General features: G+C 39.1%; 1 protein-coding gene across 1 annotated transcript in view; it reads left to right on the forward strand.

Moving 5' to 3' along the window:
- INTS10 (integrator complex subunit 10) overlaps nucleotides 1-24477 on the forward strand; it is a 46002-nt gene extending 21525 nt beyond the window's left edge. Inside the window, exons 10-17 of the mRNA XM_006859910.1 lie at nucleotides 3224-3377; nucleotides 3991-4073; nucleotides 5025-5177; nucleotides 10046-10154; nucleotides 14148-14227; nucleotides 17182-17344; nucleotides 18496-18589; nucleotides 24297-24477. Coding sequence (XP_006859972.1) covers nucleotides 3224-3377; nucleotides 3991-4073; nucleotides 5025-5177; nucleotides 10046-10154; nucleotides 14148-14227; nucleotides 17182-17344; nucleotides 18496-18589; nucleotides 24297-24453 — 993 coding nt within the window. The 3' untranslated portion in view covers nucleotides 24454-24477. The remainder of the gene's footprint in view (nucleotides 1-3223; nucleotides 3378-3990; nucleotides 4074-5024; nucleotides 5178-10045; nucleotides 10155-14147; nucleotides 14228-17181; nucleotides 17345-18495; nucleotides 18590-24296) is intronic.
- Nucleotides 24478-25898: the final 1421 nt, after the last annotated feature.

The following is a 25898-nucleotide window of genomic DNA, read 5'->3' on the forward strand; positions in this document are numbered from 1 at the left end:
CAGGACTGAGCAGTGTTTCATGCTGTTGTGCATAAGTCATTATGAGTCAAAACCGACTCAGCAGCACCTAACAACAACAGGTTTGCTGAAAGTCAGAATTGCCTAGACAGGAAAGTGCACATATGCATTGATAACATGCTTAACCATGAACTCTTTGTTAACCAGGCTTCCTATTGATTATCCCTAAGTACTCTTGTTGTTGTTAAGGGTCGTTGAGTCGGTTCCAACCCATAGCGACCCTGTCTAGGGTTTCCAAGGAGCGACTGGTGAACTTGAACCACCAACCTTGTAGTTCAAATGGCTTTTCAGTCTGGCGCATTAACCCACAGCGCCACACCAGGACTCTAAGTACTCTTGTTGTTGTTGTTGTTATGTGCCATCGAGTCGGTTCCGACCCATAGCTTTAGGGATACTTAATTTTCCCCTAAGAGATGATAATCAAACCTGTGGTTGTTGTTAGGTGCTGTTGAGTTAGTTTTGACTCATAGTGACTTATGCACAATAGAATGAAACACTGTGCCATCCTCACAATCATTTTTAAGCTTGAGTCCACTGCTACTTCCACTGTGATAATCCATCTCATTCATTGTCAAAAAGAAATATCCAGATCAGTCATGAGGTTCAGTGCTGTCTGTGATAGGATAATGTCCATGCGCCTACAGAGGAAGACCCCCAATGAGATGGATTGGCCAAATGGCAGCATAGATGGACTCAAGCATGGCAACAGTAGTGAGGTTGGCCCAGGATCAGGCAGTGTTTCGTTGTGCTGTGCATAAGGTCGCTATGAGTACGTACCAACTCGTTACCACCTAACAACAACAAATCTTTCCTGATACTCAACTCTCTTTATTGTTTCCTTCCGTTTTCTGAGAATGTGTAGTTTATACTTGTAACTCACAGGAAAACCACAGTCACCTTTTCTTCTTATTCAGGTAGCAGATACTAGATTAGTTGTTGTTAAGTGACAATTTATCTAAAAGTATGATATATTCCCATATAAAACCCACCAAACCCAGTGCTGTTGAGTCTTTTCTGATTCAGCAACATTACAGGACTGAGTAGAACTGCCCTACAGGGTTTCCAAGGCTGTATCTTCATGGAAGCAGACTCACATCTTTTTCCCATTAAGTGGCTTAGAGATTTGAACCTCTGACCTTTCAATTAAACTGCCAAACACTTTATCTGTGTGCCATCAAACTCACTGCCATGAAGTTGATTTTGGCTTAGTGACACTCTATGCAAGGTTTCCAAGACTGAAAATATTTATAGGATCAGACAGCCTCATCTTTCTCCCACAGAGCAGCTGGTGAGTTTGAACCACTAACATAGCAGTCAGCAGTTCAAAATCACCAGGGCTCCTGTATTCCCAATTAGCTCAGTACATGGTGGCAATGGTGGTTGTATGCCACCAAGTCAGTTCTCACATACAGTGACCTTGTTTGTACAGGATTTCTGAGGCTGTAAATCTTTGTGGGAGCAGAAAACCTCATCTTTCTCTTGCATAGTGACTGGTAGATTCAAAACCATCTTGTCTCCCTGCTTTTACTCTCCCTCCCTATCACTTCTTCTTCACAAAGCAAGCAGAGTGATTTTTAAAATACATAAACAGCACTCCCCTGCTTTACTATCTCAAACAGCTTCCCATCACTTTGGGAAATCCAAACTCTTCACTTTGCCTTTCTCAGCATTTCATGATCAGTCACATTGGCCTTCTTTGTGTTCCTCTAGCACTCTAAGCCTACCTCCAGGCCTTTGCACTGTTACTAGTGGAGTGCTTTTTGCTCACATCCTTGCCAGTCTGGGTCCTTGTCCTTCAGATTTCAAACAAATGCTTCTCCCTCTGAGGCTTCCCTTGAACACTCATCAAAAGTCGCCATCTGATTTTTTTAGTTTTATTGCTTTTAATTCTCAGCATAGCCATTGTTGTCTGTTTTTTTCTGTTTGTTTATTGTCTGCACCCTCCTAGGGGGACAGAACAGGCTCTGTGGGACTAAGGACCATATCCGTCTTGTCCGCCATTGTATTGCAGGCATCCAGACAAGGGCTGACCCATAGCAGGCAATGAACATTTTGCTGAATGAATGAATTCACATAATTCACTCTCTGGTTTGACACCTAACTTATTATAGTATTTAGTGCCATGAATTGGAAGAGATCCGTGTTCTAGAAGCAGGGGAGAAGGTGGATAGTGGGAAGTAGGTTCTAAAAGCATGTGCCTATTTTATCTGAGATTAGTGTAGAAAACAGCTTTTAGATGAAACACTTGTACATATTACTTTTATCTTTGAGAAGCTGAAATCTTTATGGAGAATTGAACTTTGCCATTGAGTCAAAGATTTGAGCAATGTTCTACACAATAAAATTAGCTAGAGCTGTTTCACCTTTATCGTTTTATGGCAAATTATCTGACTGCACCCAGTAGCTGTCACACCAGTTACCTTTATCTGCAGTCTTCTGTAGTTAACTTCTAGTTCCATTATGTGACATGAGATGGAAAGCAAGAAAACTGGAGCTCTTTATTGTAAAATATGTTAATAGAGGAGTGAAGATAGGTATAATTCCTCAATGACACCTTGCATTAATGGGAAGCAGAACTGAAAAGAGGGGTTGTTGTTGGAAAGGACAATTGTAGTGTGCAGTAAACAAGATAAGTCAGACTGTTCTCTGACTTAGGGAACTCAGGCTTTAAGTTAGGCCACCACATGACATACCATTGTCTGGAAGCAAATTAAATCATACCACATACTGCAAAAAGTCAACTACAAAACAGATGCTACTTAAGTTGTATCTCTTGATGTAAAAATAAAAGTTTTAGCTTTATAACATTAATATGTTTTTAAATTGTGAGAAGTTTTAACTGCATGACTTTGCTCTTAAGGCTATATAAGCTTAATTTGTTACCTGATAAAAAATTCTAAGTAAAAATTGAATGAGACTGTACAACATTGTGAATGTAATATCACTGGGTTGTACACCTAAAAATGGCTAAAATGGTAAAATATATGTTACATATGTATTTTACCACAATAAAAAATTTTAAACCGTGAATGTGAGAATGAAAAGATTAAAAATGTATATTAATTTTCAAAGCTTAAATTGCTAAATTCAAAGAAATTTACTGTTTGTGATAGTATCCTTTGTTTTTAATAATGAAGATTGGCCACAATAAACAAATATATTGATAGCTTTAAATTAATTCTGTTTTTTCATATTCTTTAAGCAGAGTTCAGACGACGAAGACTGCTCTGCAAAAGGAAAGAATCGTCATATTGTAGTCAATAAAGCAGAACTTACTAACTCCATTGAAGTGTTAGAAAGCTTTAAATTGGCCAGGGAGAGCTGGGAGTTGCTCTATTCCCTAGAATTCCTTGACAAGGGTAAGAATATGTTTGTTATATTGGTGCTGTTTAATTTTTTATATAAAATCTTTATTCTTAAAATATTACTCTGCTCTTTGAAATGTAACGTCACTGATGGCTCATTTAATTGATTACAGTAGCTCACACATTTTATATTCTTTTTGTTCAGGATGCCTAATCAATTATTAATATTCAAGTAACCATTTACTCCCACTCTAAAGGCATATTATATTGGAGTCTGAGGGAGATTTTTTGGTCAGCGTGTAACCCAGTAGTTTTTTTAACTGGGTGAAAACAAAATGGAATCTTATTCTGGGGAAAAGCAAAGTGTTTTAAAAGACAAAGAAGGTAGCACATAAAAAGCAGTTTGAACAGTTATTGGCACATAGTGTTGAGTTAATGTTGGTACCTAATAAAGATATGTATCACTAATCACTGGTGTGTTCTAACGTCACTTTCTAATTGAAATTTTATCATATTATTATAGAAACCAAAATCCAAAGTTACTGTACAGTGTTTTGGTAATGTTCTCTATTAAATGCTATTGTTCTCTCTTGCTGGGTTGGTTAATTTTGCTTTGTGTCTCTGTATTACATATTTTGGGTAAATTTGTTTTTGAATTCTCACTCAGAATTTACAAGAATTTGTTTGGCCTGGAAGACAGATACTTGGCTTTGGTTAAGAATCTTCCTTACTGATATGATCATCTATCAGGTAAAGTCAGCCCTGCATCACATGTTTACTGTTACAAACCAAGTGCAGCATGTGTTGGGCTCCCACTGTGGGCTAATCATGCTTGTTTTTTTCAATGGCTGAGATGTTATGGTCCACTGTCATCTCAAAATAACTTCAGAATGACAAGTCTGCATCTTCTATGTTATTGTTGGTTTGTCCAGCACACCCTTCTATAAGATTTCTCACTTTTCAATAAAAGATGAGTACTGTTTGCTTCTCTTTATTCTGGTAAAATTCTTGGTTTGCTGTACTGTATTTGAGTTACTTATACTTAGAATGGAGTCCTGGTGTGGCACTGTAGGATAAGCACTGGACTATTTACCTCAAGGTCAGCAGTTCAAACCCACCAGCTACTCCTCAGAAACTTTACACAGGGTTGTTATGCATTGGAACCTACTCCACAGCACTTAACAACAGTAACAAAATACTTAGAATGGAGACTAGATAACTGTCTTTCTTGTTGAGATGGATAAATTGTTGTATGTATCCTTCATAAAACAGAAAGTCTTATTAGTAGTAAGATATTTCTAAGGAAATGCTATATCCAAAATGTACTTTTTTAAAGGGCTTGTGTTATTTTGTTTAGTCTTAAGAATTAAGGCCATACTTATGAAACAGGATATGAATCCCCTTATAGCTTAAGTTGTTGTTGTTAAGTACCGTCGAGTTGGTTCCAACCCATAGAGACCCTATATAGAGTTTCTGAGGAGCAGCTGGTGAGTTTGAACTACCAACCTTGTGGTTCAAACCAACTTTGCAGTCCAGAGCATTAACCCACAACGCCACACCAGGACTTAAATTTGTCTGTTTAATTCTGTTCATTAAGTCTCCTTTCTCCTCCTCTGGTGATCAAGTAATGGTACCTTCGGAGTAATTGCTTAGTTAACTTTGGTTATATTTTTTCCCTCCTTACTGTTATGTCTTTCTAAGGGTCAGTATAAAAAGGCAATAGCCAGTCTACATCATTTAGCAGCTCTCCAGGGATCACTTCCTAAACCACAGATCACAGGACAGGGGACCCTGGAACATCAGAGAGCACTCATCCAGCTTGCCACTTGCCACTTTGCTCTCGGAGAATACAGAGTAAGTACTGTGGGCCGAGCATAGAACTATAGATGTACGGGGGTGCTTTAGGGGCTTTCTTCTTTTTACCTAGAATTGTCTTTTAACTCAATACATGTTTTTGATCTGTCTCCTTAGATCTACTAATCTGCTCAGCTAACCTACTAAACTACTAATCATCTCATTTACTAATGACAATCATGATGGTTTACTTTCTTCTTTATTTTCTCTTTTACTATGGTGGTAGTGGTGGTTATGTGCCATGGCTTTCCTGAAATTGGGCTTGGCACTTTTCACATTCCTGGGCATGGTACCATTTTGTTGGTCTTTTTTACTCTCTTGCCTGTAATTCCTTTTAAGTGCTGTCAGGTTTCTTGTATTTTGAAAGAAGAGGCCATAAGTAAGTGGGAAATGGAGAAGGATTTACATTTAGCTTACCCAAACCCTAGCCTCTCCCTTTATAAATGGTGGTGCTACCTCAGAGGAGTGTTGCAGAAATCGATTTATATACACGTCTGTTTTCTTCGAGATTGTGAGCCCCTCCTACTATAGGTGAGGACCATGATGCTGGGTGTGAATCCCTCACAGCCTCTGGCAGGGGATTTGCAGAGTGGGTACTTAATATACATTTGAAATCAATTAAAATGATACATGTACTTTATATATATGTAGATGGTGGTTGTTGTTGTTAAGTATCATCGATCTGGCCTATAGCGATCTGTATAGGGTTTCTGGTGAGCAGCTGGTGAGTTTGAACTACTGAACTTGCTGTCAAACTGACTTTGTAGTCCAGTGATGCCCACAGCGCCACACCAGAACTCCGCATCAGGATTAAAATCCCTAAATTAAGCTGTTTACACTGAACTCTGAAATATTCATAATTTGTCATAATGATTTTTAGAAACAGTTGGAGAATATGTACAATATATGCATTTAAAATTGAAAACACTTTCCACCATCATTTGTGTTAAGTATGTGATACCTTATAATTCTAAGTTTCAGTTAAGTCATTCTAAGAATTTAAAAGAAGAGCATATCTTCACCCACATAGATCTTCGTAACTCTTGTCAACTTGAAGCTATACGGGGCACTACTGCTCTTCACATAGTTGTTGTTATGTGCCGTGGAGTCAGTTCCAACTCATAGCGACCCTGTACAGGGTTTCCGAGGCCATAAATCTTTATGAGAACAGAAAGCCTCAGCTTTCTCCCGCGGAACAGCTGGTAGTTTCGAACTACTGACCGTAAGGTTCTCAACCCAATTCGTAACCACTACGCTACCAGAGTTTCTTCTTCACATCGTGAGGACTGTCAATTAAACTCAGATTAAATTAACCTAGGCAAACTCATTGTCTTTGAGGGCTTCAGTTAACCGCCTCTGAACTGATCACTATTAGGTCTTCATGTGTAGTGCTTAACCTAATTTATTCCTGAATATTCAACTGCCTGTCTTCAACTCCAGCTTAACATGTTCAGGTATGGGTTTCTTTATTTCCCCAACCCTTAGACATAAAACTTTTAGGTCATGGTTGACCTACTCTAGCTAATTAATGACTAACTCCTTTTTTTGATCCATTCGGTGTGGTGCTCATCTCCTTGGTATATTACCTTTTTTCCAGTACCGCCACCGTACTCCAGGTCTTTTTTTAAAAAAAGTTTGTATTGTGAACTGAGTGATAGTTTACATGGGAGAACATCAGCTTTATACCATCATTTCATTGCACTGATTACAATCTCCTCCGTGCATCATCATTCAACAGTATTTGCTTCCATTCCCTCTGGTTTTTGTTGTTGTTGTTTTTGGGAGGGGGTGTACACAGAAACACTCATGAATATACCAAATACTTTAAACAACCAAAGGGTACATTCTGCAAACCTGCCTCCTGGCCGCCACCTCTCAGTCCATCTCTTTCCATGAGTCTAGAGTCCTCAGCTGCTCCCTCTCTCCATGTACCCATCTCTGCCTCCATCTCTGGTGTCACTGCTTCTCTGGATAGGGTCCCACATTCTGCTTGTTCTCTTGTCCCTTGATGGTCCTGGGGTCATCTGTTCCTGAACTGTAAATTAACTACTCCCCCGTTTTTGTTACAAAACCTTTAGAATTGTGACAGTCGCAATTAGTACTGATAACAATTACTCACTATTGAATGATAAGAATCTTATCACCATCACTTTTCACCAGACCTGTCGAGACAAGATGAAAACTATTCAATGGGGACTCTATCTTCCCCCACACACTCTTAAACTAAACTCCCTTTTGAAACCTTGTCAGCCAGTCATTCGTGCCTTTATCGCCCCCCTCGTTTTAGGTAGCCAGTATCTAAGTTGCCCGTCACTATCTACCCTATATACAGAGAGGATAGAATGGATACTTAATGTGAAGACTCCTTTCCTCCCTTTTGGTATTTTAAGCTACTACCTCCATAAGTATAGGTCAGTTTCTACTATAGGTCAGGCCTTTTAACTGATTTTTTTGCCTATAATTTTTTTTTCAACCTAGTCTGTAAATTATGGCCATTGCTTTTTTAAATATTGCTTTAAGCATTTCACATAATTTGAGTATTGACTTTCCAGGTGCCCAGTGTCAAAGCAGACATGGGGGTGGGGAGAAGAAGCAGGGTGTGCCTAAACCAGGTTGCTGCATTTAGGGTGCATGTCATTTAAATTGGGGGAACGCAGTGACTCCATATGATAAACACTAGACTGTGAACCACAACATCCACAGTTCAAGCCCATCTGCTGCTCCGCAGGAGAAGGATGAAACTTTCTGCTCCAGTGAAGATTTAAGGCCTCGGAAACTCTATATAGGGTCGCTATGAATCAGAACTCAGATGAGAAGGCACTATAGAAAGTATAAGACTTTATATAAGACAGTTTAAAATAAGATATTAAGCACTATGCCACAAGTTTTCATCAAGGTCCACCTAGTCAAGGAAAGAATACAGAAAAGACTGGCTGGAGGTAGTATTGCAGCATTGGGGCACATGACACCATTACTTTACATTCCTAGCCCCCACTACTTTCTTAGTAGCTGTATGACCTTAGACAAGTTAACTTAACAAGACTATCTCACTCCACAGTTCAAGCTCTTTACTGAGCTTGCTGCCTCTCAGCTAGGGCTTCACAACCCTGTGGCTCTGGGTGGATTTAAGATGTACCAAGCCTTCAACCTTGGGGTAGGGCAGCTAGAGCTCCCAGCGTTGGTTGCTGCCAACTCTGAGCAGCAGCTTCTCTTTCCCCTGGCATGCCTTGCAATATTATTTTCTGCAGGTGCCAAGACATGAGGAAGGTTGGGAAGCACAGCTTTAAGACTCTACTTCCTTAGTGTCTGTTTTTATTTTTAGTGAGTTAATATACATGTCTTTAAGGCTAAGACATACTTCTTTGGGTATAATTATACTGTGAAACACCTTGGAAGAAGTCTAGCCCTTGATTCATTATTTGATTAATTTCTAAGCTTTGTCCTTTTGATATTTAATCAGCAAAAAAGTTGGGTTGCTTATTATTTACACAAAGGCTACTTTTTCTGTGCTCCCTCTGTGGTTTCTACATTCACTATTAAGCAAACAGTAATAATCACATAAAGAATGTATGTTGTTGTTCTTGTTGTTGTTAAGTGCCGTGGAGTCAGTTCCAACCCATAGCGACCCTGTACAGGGTTTCCGAGGCTGTAAATCTTTACAGGAGCAGAACACCTCATCTTTCTCCCGCGAAGCGGCTGGAAGTTTCGAACTGCTGGCCTTAAGGTTCGCAGCCCGATTCATAACCACTACACTACCGAGCAAGTAAAAAAATATTGCTACCAGGGTTCCAGTTCATATATGCATGGTTTATTCCAAACAAAATATATTTAAACATGTCACTGTAGGCTGGATAGTTGGGCTACAAACTGTAATGTTAGCACTTCAAGCCCACTACCAGCTTTGAGGAAGAAAGATGAGGCAATCTGTTCCTACAAGGTGTGATAGTCTCAGAATCCCTATACAAGATCTCTGTGAGTTGGAATCAACTTGAAGGCAATGGGTGTTGGTACTCAGCAGATGGCTGCAGATAAGTTCTCTCTGTAGTACACTTGGTCTTAGTCTTGTTAGATTGCCTTCAGAAAAAGGTCTAATCAAAGTAGTGGCTTCTGAAGGGATCTGCTGAATGAGTAACATTCAAGGCAGAGAGATTTATTCAAGGCTCAGAAATTTATGGCAACTGCTTTTTGGAACACAGGACAATGATAAATTTTCCCAAAGGACGATCTTGAAAGCTTTTTTTTAAGAACATAGGATCAGGGCTTATTATAAAAAACTTTTAAGAAAATGGAAATCTACATGGTAAGAAAAAGGCCAAGAAAGTTGTGCCGAGGAATTTTTTTCCATCATGACAATGAACGTACATACTCATCCTTCGAGAATAGCAAGGACTCTCGTATGAGAGTTTTGTTGGGAAACTTTACTTCATTCATTCTACAGCCCTGATCTTGCCCCTTCAGATTTCCTTTTGCTCCTGAAACTCAAAGAATATTTAAAAGGAATATGATTTGAGTTCTTAAGGATGCAAAAACTTCTGTTTTGATGTATGAATCAAAAAATGTGGAATTCTTCAGAAAAGGGTTAGAGAGATAGACATACCACTGTCAAAACTGTATAGACCGAGATGGAGATAAGTCAAGAAACAGTAGCTTCATATTTTGATACTTTTATTTTGTAAAGATTCCTATGATCTTGTAAGCAAAACTTTTTTTACTGTAGTTTTGAGAAAGAGCTGCAGACTTCCATATACCGTTTGTACCCAATATTTCTGTAGCATTTCTATGTTGTAAATATTTTAGTGTTATATTTAGTTTGATTTCAGTTTCAGAAAAACTTCATGTTTGTTCCTTTCGGTCTTTTTCTTCATTAGATCATGTGTGAGAAAGTCCTTGATCTGATGTGCTACATGGTACTTCCCATCCAAGATGGAGGCAAACCACAGGAGGAACCATCAAAAGTAAAGCCCAAATTTAGAAAGGGTATGGTGACAAATATTATTTTTATTTTGAGAACATTTATTTTATAGTAAGATGATGCTGTTGTGATTTTGCAAGACTTGATAAGCTATTGAAAAGTTAATCCTTTGCCAAGTTTTTTCTTGGCTCTAATTTTCTAAGTGGCTATAAATCTGTATTTCTCTTCATTTCCTGTGTTTATTTCCCTTTGAAGATTACCAATGATTTCCTTTTCCTATCTTTACCAATTCTAGAAAAACTTACAGGTAATAGATAGAAGTACTCTTAGTGTAATTTCCTGTTGGGCCTTTTTGGGCTTCACCTCAAGTTACACATTGCTTTAAAAGCTATGGAACTTCATTGTTTCAAGAAAGGCTCACTTTCACTCCTTTAAGTTTTCAACTTAAAAGTTAGAAAAACAACAAAAAGGCAATAGCCAAACCAAGCCCACTCTATCAAGTCAATCCTGACTCATGACGGCCCTAAGGAAATAAAGACAAGAATAGAAATTAATACAAAATAGGGAAATTTAATAAAACCAAAAGTTGTTGCTAAGAAAAAATTAATAGATTAAAGATTGAACCAGAAGAGAGTAAACACAAATTATGAATATCAGGAATGAAAGCGGGAATGTTGCAATAGGTCCTGCTGAAATCAAAACAACAATAGGAGAATAAATTGTGAATAACTTTATGACAGTTGGTTGAACAACTTAGATGAATGGGAAAATGCCTTGAAAAATGTAACTTGTCAAAATTGATTCAAACTTAAATAGAAATTCTAAATGTTCTTGTTATCAAAGAAAATAAATTAGCAAAACCTCCCCACAAAGAAACTCTAGGCCTAAATAACTTCACTGATGAATTCTGTCAAACATTTAAGGAAGAAATACCTATATAAATCCTTTCCAAAAATAGAGGAAGAAAGCACACTTCCAGCATAACTGGTGTAGTGTACCTGAAGTTCTCTAGCATCAGGAGGAAAAGAGAATCCCCATCCACCCAAAGCTGATTTCTCTGTGGTGGAGGTCAGACATACCTTCGCTCCAACTTCATTACCATCTCTAACGCCAGTCATCCTTCTCATGCCACCCTCGACTTCTGTGGTTGGTTCAATCATTCATTGCAATGGCCACACAGAACTTACAGACCATACTTACTGTTAAGTAGTTTGTTAAGGAAATTACAAAGCACAACTTTGGATCAGGATCAACAGGTTGCAACTCACGCAACTTTCTCAGCTTCTCTCAGCTGTGCAAGCAAGTGGACCCTTCTCTCTGTTGTGTATATCCCTTAGCTACACTTCCTCTTAGCCCCCTCAGGACAGACTTAGTCTCAGCTCCCTCAGGACAGGCCTCCTTTCTGCCTCCCTGCCTCTGCCTTGCTAACTGACCCAGTTCATAGTCAGTGTAGCACTTTTGTTCAGCTTTCTTAGTTGCATTCATAGCAGATTTCTGCCATCACCACTGACTCTACTGCAGGCCCCTTCCAGACCTGTCACTGCCAGCTATGCTGCAGGGCCCCTTCTGGGCTCCTCACTGTCTACAGTATTATAGCCCTTGGCTGGTGTTACAGTTCTTTTAGAAGATTCCTTACCCTCTTTCTATGTTTCTTTCTTCTTGCCTTTTCTCCTTTCTGCTGCTGCTTCCTTTTTTCTGCCAACCTCTGTGAGATTGACTGCATATATACTCAAGCTCCTGGTCAGTTTCATGGTAAAGCCTCCCTACCAGAGACGCAAACTAACCAATCTCTTTCAGTAGTCCATTACTTCATTTGTGTAAAACAGCAGTATTCTTTTCATTTATTTAAGTATATTGACAAGTCCCTACAAAGTATATACAATATATTGGTTACAAGGCAGGGTGCAGTCCAGGACCAGACAAAACATATTAAGCCATCAAATTGTTTACAGCTTACCCAGGAAATGTCAGTCAACCAGGACAAAAGTACTAAACTGCCTAAGGTACAAAACTAGGGTGCAGTGGTGACTCCTCAGGAGGAAAATCTCTCAAGCCATTTTCCCAAAGAACAAAGGCAAAACACATGAAGGAATTCATTTTACCACACTTCCCAATCCATGTTATGAGGCCAACATAGCCCTGATAACAAAACCAAAGAAGGGCATTACAAGAAAAGATAATTAAACACTAGAAATGATCATCATGAAAGGAACTCTGGTAGCATAGTGGTTTTGAATTGGGCTGCTAACCTCAGGGTCAGCAGTTCAAAACTTCCAGCTGTTCCATGAGAGAAAGATGAATCTTTCTGCTCCCATAAAGATTTACAGCCTCAGAAACCCTTGACGGGGTCACTGTGAGTCAAAACCGACTCCAGGGTACATAACTACCACCACCAACCGATGATCATGAGGAGTCCTGGTGTGTAACTGTAGGATAAGCACTAGACCATAAGGTCAGTTTGAATCACAAGGTCGGTGGTACAAACTTATCAGTCACTCCATGGAAACCCTATACAGGTTCTCTGTGAGTCGAATCACCTTGACGGCACTTAACAATAACAACAAAGCAATCGTGAACATAGATGTGAAAGTCCTTAACAAGATATTGTTGTTGTTGTTGTTGTTAAGTGCCATCGAGTCGGGTCCGACCCATAGCGACCCTGTACAGGGTTTCCGAGGGTGTAAATCTTTACGGGAGTAGAAAGCCTCATCTTTCTCCCGCAGAGCGGCTGGTAGTTTCGAACCGCTGACCTTAAGGTTCGCAGCCCGATTCGTAACCACTACGCTACCAGAGCTCCTTAGCAAATCAAATACAGCAATACACAAAAGGTGAATGAAATATGACAAACTATCCCAAGGATGCAAGGGTGGTTTAACATAGAAACCTTAATCAATGTAATTTGCTACATTAGACAATTCAAGGAGAAAAATCATAACTGTCTTAATAGATACAAACTTTAGCACCTATTAGTAATTTTCTAAAAAAGATGTGTTTTGGAAATAGAAGAAAATCTTCTCAACATCATACTTCACTTGGACATATTGACTATTTCCCTCCTTAAGATCAGAATCAATACAAAAATGTCTACTCTCACTGCTTCTGTCCAGCATCCTGGAAATTGTAGTCAGTGCAATAAGACACAAAAAGGAGCAAAGGCATAAAACTGGAAAAAGAATTGTCTTTATTTACAGATGACATATTTGGCTATATAAAAAAATGCAAAAAACAAACCAAAGCCATAGACGTCAATTCAGACTCATAGTGACCCTAGAGAGGTCTTGCAGACAGGAGCAGATACCCCATTTTTCTCCCGCAGAGCAGCTTATGGGTTTGAACTACCAACCTTGTGGTTAGCAGCCCAATGCATGGCCCAAATAGCAGCAGAAAAATAAAATACTTAGGGGTAAATGTAATAAAAGAGGTGTAAAACCTCTCCATTAAACACTACAGAACAGTGCTAAGAGAAATGATTTTTTTTTTTTTAAAGATACAGCATAATCCTAGATCAGAAGATTCAATTAATGATAAGATGGTAACTCTTTACTAAATTTATCTATAAATCTATTGCCATTCCAATGAAAATTCCAGCAGGATTTCTTTTTTTTTCTTTTTTGTAGAAATTAGCAAGTAGATTCTAAAATTTATATGGAAAAGATACATCTGATCTGGAATAGTCAATACAGTTTTGAAAAAGATGAACAAAGTTCATCCTTTATTACCTGATGTTAAGTGCCATCAAGTTGGTTCTTACCCGTAGTGACCCTGTATAGGGTTTCCAAGGAGCAACTGGTGAGCTTGAACTGCTGACCTTGCAACTCAAACAGCTTTGCAGTCTGGTGCACGGCACACAACAACAACACTATTATTACACTGTCTTGTTTATGAAGTATTGTTATTACCTGATGGCATTTAACAACAAGAAGTATAATCATGGTTTAATTATATTTGAAATCATGTGACTGTTGCTTATCTTTATTTATTGTTAAGACAAGCATTTTACTTGGGGTTTTTTTTTGCAGCTTTTTGATGATAACATGCATTTTGTGGACTTTTGTTAGGTTCGGATCTGAAGCTTCTGCCTTGTACCAGCAAGGCTATTATGCCATACTGCCTGCACTTAATGCTAGCCTGTTTTAAGGTAAGGTCCAAGTAGATTAGTCTGGAATTTTTTAAAATTTGTAATAACATTCTGATTAAGTAGGATGACTTGAATTGAGAGCCCTGTGAAGGAATGTTAGCTTACTTTAAAAGGACATCTGATGTAGTGGGAAAAGAGCATTGGCTAGGAATTAATAAATATTTACTAAATAACAACTTAATAAGCAAAGATGTAGGAAACTATCCTCAGCCTCAAAAAGTTTACAAATATTAAATATAGAAATAAACATAAGATAATTTATACCCAATGGCAAGGGCCATAGAGAAACTGAAAGTATCAGAATAAACTAGGACAGAGAGGTTGGCAAACTTTTTCTGTAAAGGCACAAAGAGTGTGTGTCTGTTGCAGCTACACTCAACTTTGCCATTGTAGCATGAAAGCAGCCCCTGGCAGTACATTACGGGTAAGCATGGCTGTGTAAAACTAAGACACTGAAATTTGAATTTCATATTTTTAAAAAAGACATTTACAAATAGTAGTGTAGTAAAAATGCAAATAAATTTGCCCAAAGTAGTATTCAGTAAATACTTTATGAATTACTATATAAGTCAGAATATACTGGCGGTCCCCATGTTACCAGTGTCTTGCCTTTTCATGTTACGTAAATTTTCTGAAAGTGAAAAGATGACTTAAAGTGTTTACTGATGAAGATTACAGTATAGATTATACCTCAACATAAAACAAAAATCCTCATAAATGGACCAATAAGCAACATCGTGTTAAATGGAGAAAATATTGAAGTTGTCAAAGATTTCATTTTACTTGGCTCCATAATCATTGCTTATGAAAGCAGCCGTCAAGAAATCAAATGATACACCCTATTGAGCAAATCCGCTGCAAAAGACCTCTCACTGTAGGATAAGCACTGGACCGCAAGGTCGGTTTGAACCACAAGGTTTACCAGACGCTCCTTGGAAACCCTTTACAGGGTCATGATGAGTTGGAACCGACTCAACAGCACTTAACAACAACAAACTGTTAAAGAGCAAAGATGTCATTTTGAGGACTAAGGTGTACCTAAACCAAGCTATGGTGTTTTCAGCTGCTACGTATGCATACAAAACTTGACCAAAGAAAGGAAAGACCAAGAAGAATTGATGCCTTTGAATGATGGGGTTGGCAAAGAATATTGAATATATCATGGAATGCCAAAAGAATGAACAGATCTGTACTAGAAGAAGTTCAGTCAGTATACTCCTTAGAAGCTAAGATGGGGAGACTTCTTTGCATGTACTTGGAAGGAGCGGTCCCTGGAGAAAGAAATCATGCTTGGTAAAGTAGAGGATCAGCAAAAAGGAAGAAGACCTTCAACAAATTGGACTGACAGAGTGACTGAAAGATTGGACTCAGACATGGCAAAGATTGTGAAGATGGCACAGGACCAGACAGTGTTTCATTCTGTTTCCTGTAAGGTCACGGTGAGTCAGAACTGACTCTACGGCACCTAGCCACAATTTTATCCTCACTTTAAAATGAGTGTGAATCAGCTCCTAACCCCTAAAATTCTTCATCACAATCACACTTAACTTTTGAATCATTGAAAAGAGTTCAGGTATTTTCTTGCATTAAACCCAAACCCACTGCCATCAAATTGCTTTCAACTCATAGAGACCCATTAGGACAGAGTACAACTACCCCCATAAGGTTTCCAAGACTACTCTTTACAGGAGAATGCAGTGGCTCCATAAAATAAGCCACGCCATGGCAGAAAGACGAGGCTTTCTGCTTCCACAAAGATTTAAAACCTCAAATCCTATACAGGGTCGCTATGAGTAAGAACCAATTTGATGGCACTTAGCAACAACAATCTTTACAAAACCAGAGTGCCACATCTTCTCCCACAGAGAGAGAGGCTTGTTGATTCCAATCTGTTTGATTAGCCACCTAGTACTTTAACCATTGTGCTACCAGGGCTGACTTCTCTTACACTAAAGTAAGGCTAAATAAGAACCATGTGCATACCAGTTCCAGTCTACTTAGAAATTCTAACTTAAAGCCACAATTAAGAACTGAGCTTGTTCACAACTCAGGGGGTGCCTGATTATCAAAAGAAGGTAATACAAATGCTGTTGGCTTCTTAGAGACTGTAGTTTATTATCGTAAAGAGATCATCATGGGTGAAAACCTTTGAAGCATTAGGATAAGCAGCAGCAAAGACCAGCAGCGTTGGGACAGTGTCAGTAGTGTTGAGAGATCAACAAGGTTTTTGGCTGCAGGAAGAGGAACTTTTTAGCAGAGAAGCCAGATTGTTTCACAGAGGTTTATGAACTAGAGAGGAGCTGTATTGGGTCTCCAGTTTAGTGTAGTAATTCCCAACCTGAATTCATCATCAGAATCCCCTGGGACAGTGGAAACCATCCAAAGTGTGATTTTAGACATAACTGCTCATTTAAAATAAAAAGTCCCTTAACTGTTCTCTAGTCCACCCTCCAGTTTCCTGTCGTGTTGCGCACTGCCTTTCTTTATCCCCAACCCCATGTTCTCCTCAAACCCTTTGCTCCTAGATGACCTTTTGTGCACCCTCCACCCCTATCTGTCCTCATATTCTGTCTATGCAGAGAGAAATTTCTGTGGTGTCTCTGCCTCTGCTAAACTGCTCAACTATTCTTGGCCCTTAATCTAAAATTCAGAAGTTTCAGGCCCAGCCATGCATATCCAACCTGCATCCACATTCTTATGTAAATGTACTGCTGGTAACCTCTTTCACAACCCCAGGAGATCCTGGAGGCTTCTGTATTAGGATCCACCCTTGTTAGAAAGCAGTTGTGATGCTTAAATAGCAATTTTGTTTTCTGTGATGTTCTTTCCTTATAATGACTTTTATCATGCATTTTCATACAGCTGCATTTTTTAGGAAGTGATATTTGCTATATTTTAAATTGTCCCTTGATTTCCTTCTCCTTCTGTGTCTTGCATAAATCCTTGTCTTACAGCTTAGAGCTTTCACGGACAACAGGGATGACATGGCATTGGGGCATGTGATCGTATTGCTTCAGCACGAATGGCCACGGGGAGAGAATCTTTTCTTGAAAGCTGTCAATAAGATTTGCCAACAAGGAAATTTCCAATATGAGAATTTTTTTAATTACGTTACAAGTATCCTTTTTCTTGTTCAAGCATAAATTCTGCTGTTTTAGAATGAATGCATAGTATCAACAAATGAATGAGCCATTCTAAGTAGAAACTATGGTTTTGACTATGTACTTACTGGGTACTCATCAGCTCCTTTTTGAGAAAAAAAGAAGGAATAGCAATGAAAGACGTGGCTCGCATCTTGTCTTGTGACTATCATAAAAAGCTTCAAAGAAGTCATTTGGAATATTATCAACCTTGTTCCATTTTCTATTTCCAGCCACTTTCTAGGAATGTACCCCAATGCCATGAAATAATAGCCTACAGATACCTAGCAGGTCCAGAATGGCTAGTATAGCTGCAGAATGTATTGAGTTCATGAGCCTTCATCTGTCAAGAGTGCCTAGTGTGGTCTCTCCCTGTCCCCTGGGATCAACTGTTAGAATACCATGCCAAAGCTGTCATACATAACTGCCACTGAGAACCCACTAAAGCTTCTCCCCAATACAGGAATTGTGTTACTTCATTCTGTTGACCAGGAACAGAAAGACCTTCTTTAACTTGAGGGTTACTCATCAGTGTGGGTATTTATATCCATCACTTATGTAGTTGTGTCATTTCTGAGTTGCAAGGAATCTGATAGCCTTGTCCAAGTATTTAGAGCAAAGGTTCTTAACCTTGTTTTGAGACAGAAGACACCTGGTCCCAAAGCAGGGTTAAGAGTCTGCAAGTGCATATATCATCAATTTAGTGAGTTCACAGAAACGTCTTCCCCCTAAGCATCTGAACAACCTTGCACACTAAATATAAAGGAAGAGTCACTTGATATTTATAAATTGTATATTATACAACCTAAAACCATCCCTCTCTTTCATTTCTTTTTAAAGAAACAAAGGATTTTACTCTTATGACTACGTAGAATCTATTTTATTATTTTATATATATATGGGGAACATGTCATAATATCTTTGAGCCTGGAAAATCTTATGCCAAGAATTGTCTTTGTGAAGCACCTTGTTTGCTGTAAGAATCGTAACTCTGGAACCAGACAGACTTGGATTCAAATACTATAACTCTACGATTGTTAGTTGGGTGGCGACGGGCAAGTTACACAGTTGTTCTGAGAACATGGGCACCAAGTTTTCATATGTGGTTAACCTGAATCTGGCCTACAGATATTGACATGCTGGAGGAGTTTGCCTACTTAAGAACTCAGGAAGGTGGCAAAATTCATCTGGAATTACTACCTAATCAAGGAATGTTGATCAAGTAAGCATGTTATCTTTTGCTCTTCCTCTGCTGAATACTCATCTTTGTGTGCTTTTAGAAAATAAATTTCTGTACCTTTCAGAAATTTAATAAGATAGAGTCCACATGTGGTCTCTGTTTCTGAGAGTAGATTTGGTCTTGGGTACCTGTTGAAAGACTTGCATTTCCTTAACTACATTTCTGATTCAACGTTGTTTGTGTTGGGGTATTTCTGTCAGTTTCAAAACTTCACTAGAGACAGGAGTCCCATTCACAATATCTTTTCCTGTCCAAAATTCAGATACTGATCCTAAAAATTCCTAATGTACATACAGTACTTCTAATTAAGCAAAGCCATTCTTAATTAAAGTTGTATTGGATTGGGAAATTCATTAGGCACAATTAGTTTTTATTTATAAACTGTACATGTACTTAAATATTTAGTGGAGGCCCTTCTAAGCACTCCTCATTGCTATCATAGGACAGAGTAGCTTTGATAGCGTAGTGGTTACGAATTGGGCTGCGAATTGCAAGGTCAGCAGTTCGCAACTACCAGCTGCTCCATGGGAGAAAGATGAGGCTTTCTGCTCCCATAAAGATTTACAGCCTTGGAAACCCTGTTCAGGGTCGCTATGGGTCGGAACCGACTCAATGGCACTTAACAACAACATTACTTACAAGAAAACACCTGCTCAAGAAATGGTGGCAGGCGTGTTCTCCATCAGTCAGAGCCCCCCACACCCACCTGGTGCCGCCAAAATGGCATCTGGACCCAGGTGAGACTAACAAGCTAGTGACCATTTATGATTTTTAAATAGTCCATATCTTGCTTCTATCCTTTGATACTCATTGTAGTTTGAATAATATATCCTTTCTGCTGTAAATGCCACGTGTAGTTTTATTTTCTTACTTACTCTTTTTGCTTACTGCATATTCAGTGTGTCTATCAGTCAGAATTAGAGTCACTGCAAGAAAATGAACCCTAAGATAGAACAAAGTGTTACTATGTGTAAAAATAGTTGTATTTTTCCCTCAGTTGTAGAAAAATGAGTTTTCTGTTGTCTAAAGTAAAAGTCCTCATCTGGTTCCATCTTGGTAGAATCTTAGAAATGCTAAGAGAGGAATGTAAGCAATACTTATTCTGGGTCCTAGTATGGCGCTGGATAAGCAAGGTTGGCAGTTCAAACTCACCAGCCGCTCCTCGTAAACCCTGTACAGGGTCGCTGTAAGTCAACTAACTTGACAGCACTAACAACAACCATAACCTTAGGAATTTGATGTATAGCGAACATTTTTAGGTCTTGTCAAGAATATGGTGGCCTACTGGTTAAATGCTCGGCTACTGACCACAAGGTTGGCAGATCAAACCCATGGGGTGATCAGTGTGATAGAGATGTGGCAATCTGCTTCTGTAATGAGTACAGCCTGGAAACCTGTGGAGCATTTCTTCTCTGTCCTTCAGGTTCCCTGTGAGGCACAATCAACTTGATGGCACCTAGTTTGGTTTAACGGGTTTATTTAGAAGAGTCTTACAGAATCCACTTTTAAAAATGGAAAGATTAAGTGGGGTTTTGTTCTTCATTTTTTAAGTGCTTATTATATATTCCAAGCATTTAAAATAAAACAACAGATTCTCTTTTTGACCAAAAAATGAGACCTTTATACATTAAATTGCATAAGCAAGATACACTGTAACACTCATCTACCAGTATCCATTTACTTCCCTAAGATTCTGAATAAAAGCTAAAAGAAAAATAATTCCATGGTTCAAAAATAATTCTGAACAATGTTAAGAATCAAGATTACTGGAGCCACATAAAATCACTTTTGTGCTATGATTTCCAGGTTGTGTGGCAGGATATAAAAGTTAACTTAAATATCTTTCCAGTTTTCCCCATTTATACTCACGGTACACATTATCATAATATAGGGACAGCCATAGTAGGACCAAACTCTACCTATTTGGAATTTAACTTACAGGTGATTCTCACTGAGATCAATGCTTAACTATTGTGAGAATGTGAGAGAATAGATTGTCAAAATAAAATCAAGTTGGACCACAAACTTCAATGTACTGAATCTTTCATTTTTTACCAAACAGTTTTTGTTTAACTGAACAGTTACATGGATACATGCAAACCAGGAATGAAAGCAAAGGGTGATGGACACCTAGATCATAGCACCATAAAGGGCTATTTGGGGTAGAGATGCACATCATGCACTTCTAGGCTTTTAAGGGGGTAATTCCATTCTTTTCCACATTGGTTATTATAAGCCTTAATTCCTTCTAACTCCCTGGAAAAGACCATTAAACTTCTTGGGAAACTTGCTGTTTCATCAGTTTGAAAACAGGAATAGGGCATTTTACCTAGTGAGCTGACCTTATAGGAATCTGCCCAATTAATCTTCACTGTATGAGTCTCAAAGTTAATTTGAGATCCGCATTTCACATTATTTATGACTAAACTACGCAGGTAAAAGCACACTGCATAAGACAGAGGGCTCTTACTCTCTGAGGTGTGATTCGAATCTTGAATAAAGCTATATGCCTTTCCCTTTGGATTCCAAACCTATATTCTGAAGCCTCTGCAGGTCTTTTGGGTGGTCCCTTCAGCTAAGTAGCAGAGATGTTGTGTTGTTGAGCCTGTCCTAGTAGTGGCATCTGGGATACAAGCAGGTATAGTACAAACACTGAGGAAACCTGGTACCTTGCCAAAAAGAAGGATGAGTTCTTTATTGTTGCACAGACATTGTGCTTTTAATGTTTTAAAACAGAGAAGTGTTCTATGCTGGTGTTTGTAGTATCTTAGCCACATGAGACTGACTGAAAATGGAAAACAATGTCCTGTATGTGGTCTGAATAGGGTGGAAAATCATGTCTTTTGAGATGATCACTCTGGTGATACACTAAACCCAGGTGGTTACAGAATTCCATACAACCTTGGATCCCAGGCTCTTTCACCCCATCCATTCCTTGTCATGTTGTTTTTTGTGTATTTTTAAAAATAACCTTTTGAAATCCAAACAATGTTTCTGTATCAAAAACTCTGCCAACTTCTCAGTCTCCTTGGAAGAACGTCTTGTTTGATACTTAAATCCTGTCAAAGATGGTTACAAAAAGTAGCCAGGTATTGTTCTGGGATTGGTGGTGAGTGGAGGAAGCTGGAATTGAAAACATGTCTTCTCAAATGTTAACCCTTTTTCCTTCTGCCATTTAGTTGCATTTCATCAGCCTCTCCTCACTGGTTGCTTTTTATCCCAAATCTCCAGCGGGCTGAGCTCTGGGACCTCTAGACGTGCGCCCGCAGCGGTGCAGTGAGAGGGGTTGCTTGCTTCTCCCGGCCTCCTCAAAAACACAGCCGCAGCCAGTGCTTGTTGGAGGTCAAAGCGTTTCTGTAGAGTCGGCTTCCAGTCTTCTGCATTTTCTGTGCAGTGTTGTTTTTGCAGTGCAGGGTGAGTCGGTGTGGGTGTTTGAATGCTGCTGTTTGCTGTTTTTTAAAGGCCTTCTAGCCCTCCCATGGGGTTACTGCAGCAGGAATTCTTACCTGTGCTTCAGCCCAGCATACAGACTGCTGACAGGTACCAAGTGGAAAAACACCTGCTCATAGTGTGCTGTTTTGTCAACATGTTTTACTGCCCATGGTTTTCAGCTCTTTGTTACTCAGTACCCTTTCATGCTTTGTTTATTGTTTTAATTTGTTCTGCATTCCTTGGCAAACCATCTGGGTGTACTATTGTAACATTTTTTTATTTTCTTCCATAAGTTGCCAGTGTGTTTGTGTTCAATTTAAAAATCATTATGGGTCTGAAAAAAAATTTTATATAAAACTGTATTAAATTTACATGTACATTAGATTAGGGGATAAACTATGATTCTCTTGATAAAGCATAAAGCAATCGGTCATAAATATTTAAGGATGCTGACACTTGTTTTATTTTTATTTTGTTTTTTTAAGTTTCATATTAATGACCAGAATTGAGGTTCCTTTGGCTTAAATACATTTTAGTACAGTTTTTTCCTGTCACTGATATTATTTGATTTCAGAAATTGCCTTTCTGAATTGAAATATTTGATAGGCTTGAATCTACATTTATTATTAGCAGGTTTATCCTTAAATCATGAAAGCTACCTCATTCTCCTTCATTCAAACTTATCAGAGTGATAGAGGCACTTTTGTGATAATGATAGAAATAAACTAGTGAACTACCAAGTTGCAACATTTTACTATATTTATTTTTAACTAGTATTAAGGGGAAATGTAGCTTCGAACCCTCCAGTTTAGTGTCTGCAAATACCTAACTTACATTGGACAGAGGGTCCACTCTACTTTGGAGTGCAATTTTAGACCAGAAGAGAAGACTCTCAGGGCAGCATTCGGTGGTCTGCATTTATTCCCTATGGACTCCATGGCTGCGACCTCACTGACACTGTGTCCTGATTGCTTAGTTAACCAGCCAGACTTGGCTAGAAATGCCCACAAAGAACTGCATTTGCTCCATGGCAGTGCTGCTTCACTATGGAGGTCTTACAAATGTCAGTGGGCATTGTAGAAGATCTGGGAATGTCTTCACAGATGTGAAAAAAAAACCTGATGTTTGTTGTTTTCCTTTTGTTACACTGCAACTTTATGCTTTGATTCTTGTTATACTTTTAATATGGTACTACACTTTTAAAAGAGAAAAAATGTTAGAGTGGTTGCAGCAATTATTTTTGCCAATACATAAAACCACTTTAAAATCCTTGTCAGGTATCTGGGGGAAGTCAAGCAGTAGGAATTGGGAGTGGAGTTCTCTTCTGTTTGTCTGCATCTACCAAATTGCCAAGCTTTTTGTGTCCTAATTGAACCAACCCATTGATCTTTGCTAGATATTTCTTTTCCTTCATTTTGGTGTCTTAAGTTTTCTGAGATTTCATATGTAAGTTCCTTCTTAAAGTTCAACTTTGAGGACATAATGAGACCTTGCTTGTGCTTCCACTGACCCCTCCACCAATGTCCAGGTCTCCTCTGAGCGCCTGGGCCAGTCCTGGCCCATCCGTTGGACTTGGCAGGCCCCAACTCTGCTCTTCTGGCATTCTGCTCCTCTCCCCAGACCTGGGCAGACTTGTCTCAGGAGCCCCATTTCCCCCAGCTGCTCCTCAGGGAGTCTGGATGGACTCAGCACTTGGCAGGAGCGGCTTTGTCCTTGCATTTTGGGGGAAAGTTTGTGCTTGTAACCCTGGCCACTGTGCTGAAGGCCCTAGCCTTTCACAGAGCAGCAACGGTGGGTGGGGCCATCAGTGGAAACTCAGATTGCAATAGGTTTGTTCTGGTTCCCCACCCCCTGCTGCTGCTTCTAGAGGGCCTGCTACCCTGGCTAGACACAAGAGCTTTGTGGCTGCTGTGGGCTGGACCTAGTCATCCCAGAGTCACCGAATTGTGCAAGTGTCAGCAGTAGGGATATATAAAACAGAGCTTCAGGATTCCAAAAGTAAAACTGATAGCATTTTACCAAAAATTAAGATGTTTAAAACAACCTTTTACAGAGTCTAAATGATAACTCTAGTTTTAATTCTTTCTGAGAAGCTTGTTTGGTTCTTTTTTCTTTCTTTCTTTATTGTTTACTTATTTATACTTAGGTATGAGTCAGGCTTTACTTATTAGGTCTTATCCTACCGGAGTAACACTGTCTTCACTCTTGACGCTGCTGCTGACCCTGGCCTTCTCTGTTTCCCTGTTGCTGACCTCAGGCACCACACGGTTACTCGAGGCATCACCAAAGGTGTGAAGGAGGACTTCCGCCTGGCCATGGAGCGCCAGGTTTCCCGCTGTGGTGAAAACTTGATGGTGGTACTGCACAGGTTCTGCATCAATGAGAAGATCTTGCTACTTCAGACTCTGACTTGACTGAAGATCTTTCTGCCAGAGAGAATTTGTAGCTGTCTCCTTTGTTGTGTGCTTTGTTTTTTGTTGAGAAGATATAAAACAGTGGTGAACATGCTGTTACAACTCTTAAAAACAAGAAAACCATCTGAGTTCTAACTCACTGGTTGCATACAAGTAGTTCCCAAGAGTCTGAGAAGCTATTTCTATTTTTAAAAGTCATTTTTTAATAATTTTTGTAAAATTAAATAGCTGGTTTTGTAAATAAAAATTATCTTTAAAATCAGGATTTTGAGCATTAATTTTATGAGTGTGTTTGTTTTAAATAGTGGTGCATTCTTCTACTTTTTTAAGCACATAGCAAGGCAAATACCTAATACAGTTGGATAGAATGATGAATTTTAATATTGTACTTACTTAAAAAGATACATCTAATATTAGAGATACTTTGTACCTTCCATCATCTCAAATCCAAATCCACTGCCATGTAATAGATTCTGATGCAGAGCGACCCTATAGGACACAGCAGAACTGTTCCTTCGGTTTTCTGAGACTGTGACTCTTTATGGAAGCAGCCAGCCTTATCATTCTCCCAAGCAGCAACTGGTAATTTTACTTTCCATAGTTAGACTGTAGTAAAACCATGGGATCAACGTATTAGACCTTTCTATTCAGGTAGCTTTAATTTCAAAACCTTTAACAGAAATAAACCATCTTAGTATTCAGATGTCTCTTTAGCCTTGTCCTCACCCCACTAACATGTCTTAGCAGAGACCAGGCCTTAACAGAATGTTGAAGGAGCTGCTCACTGGGTCTGTTAGAAAGCCTAAGAAAGGAAGTAAAAGGTAGAGACAGCAGTGAAGGGGGAGGCTGACCTGTGTGCCCCTCTGCCTTGTGGGTTGTGCCCATGGAGTCTGAGGCCTGGCTTCAAACCCTGGCTCTGCCTGGTCAATGGCACTTTCCCTCAGGGTAACAGTAAGGAAATGCACAGCAGAGGGTCTTATACAGGGCTAGCACTAGGCTAGCTATCAGGCTAATTTTTCTTTAGCTGTTCCAGAAATACTAAAGGTAAACACATTTGCTTCTAAGGGTTATTTAAGAATGAAAGAGCTAAGACGTTCAGTTACTTGGTGTAAAAAGTTTTCAAATCTTGACTAAATAAGACTCTTTTTATAGATACTAAGCAGTGGACTGGTAACCACAAGGTTGACCGTCCAAACCCACCAGCTGCTCTCAGAAATCCTATATACATCCTATGCAGGGTCACTATCAGTTGGGTCCGACTCAATGGCACTCAACTAAAGATAAATCAACAAATAGATTTAAGTAGCAGATATCTGATTCACTCAACCATCTCATTTTAAAGTGTTTATCACTGTAATAAAAGTTTATTACAAATCTGTAAACCACCCTGTTGTTTTTATCATGGTATGCACTGCTCCCTAACTTTCAAATCAAACACCTTTTGG

This window comes from Chrysochloris asiatica, unplaced genomic scaffold, assembly GCF_000296735.1.
Source record: "Chrysochloris asiatica unplaced genomic scaffold, ChrAsi1.0 scaffold00035, whole genome shotgun sequence".
Taxonomy (NCBI): domain Eukaryota; kingdom Metazoa; phylum Chordata; class Mammalia; order Afrosoricida; family Chrysochloridae; genus Chrysochloris; species Chrysochloris asiatica.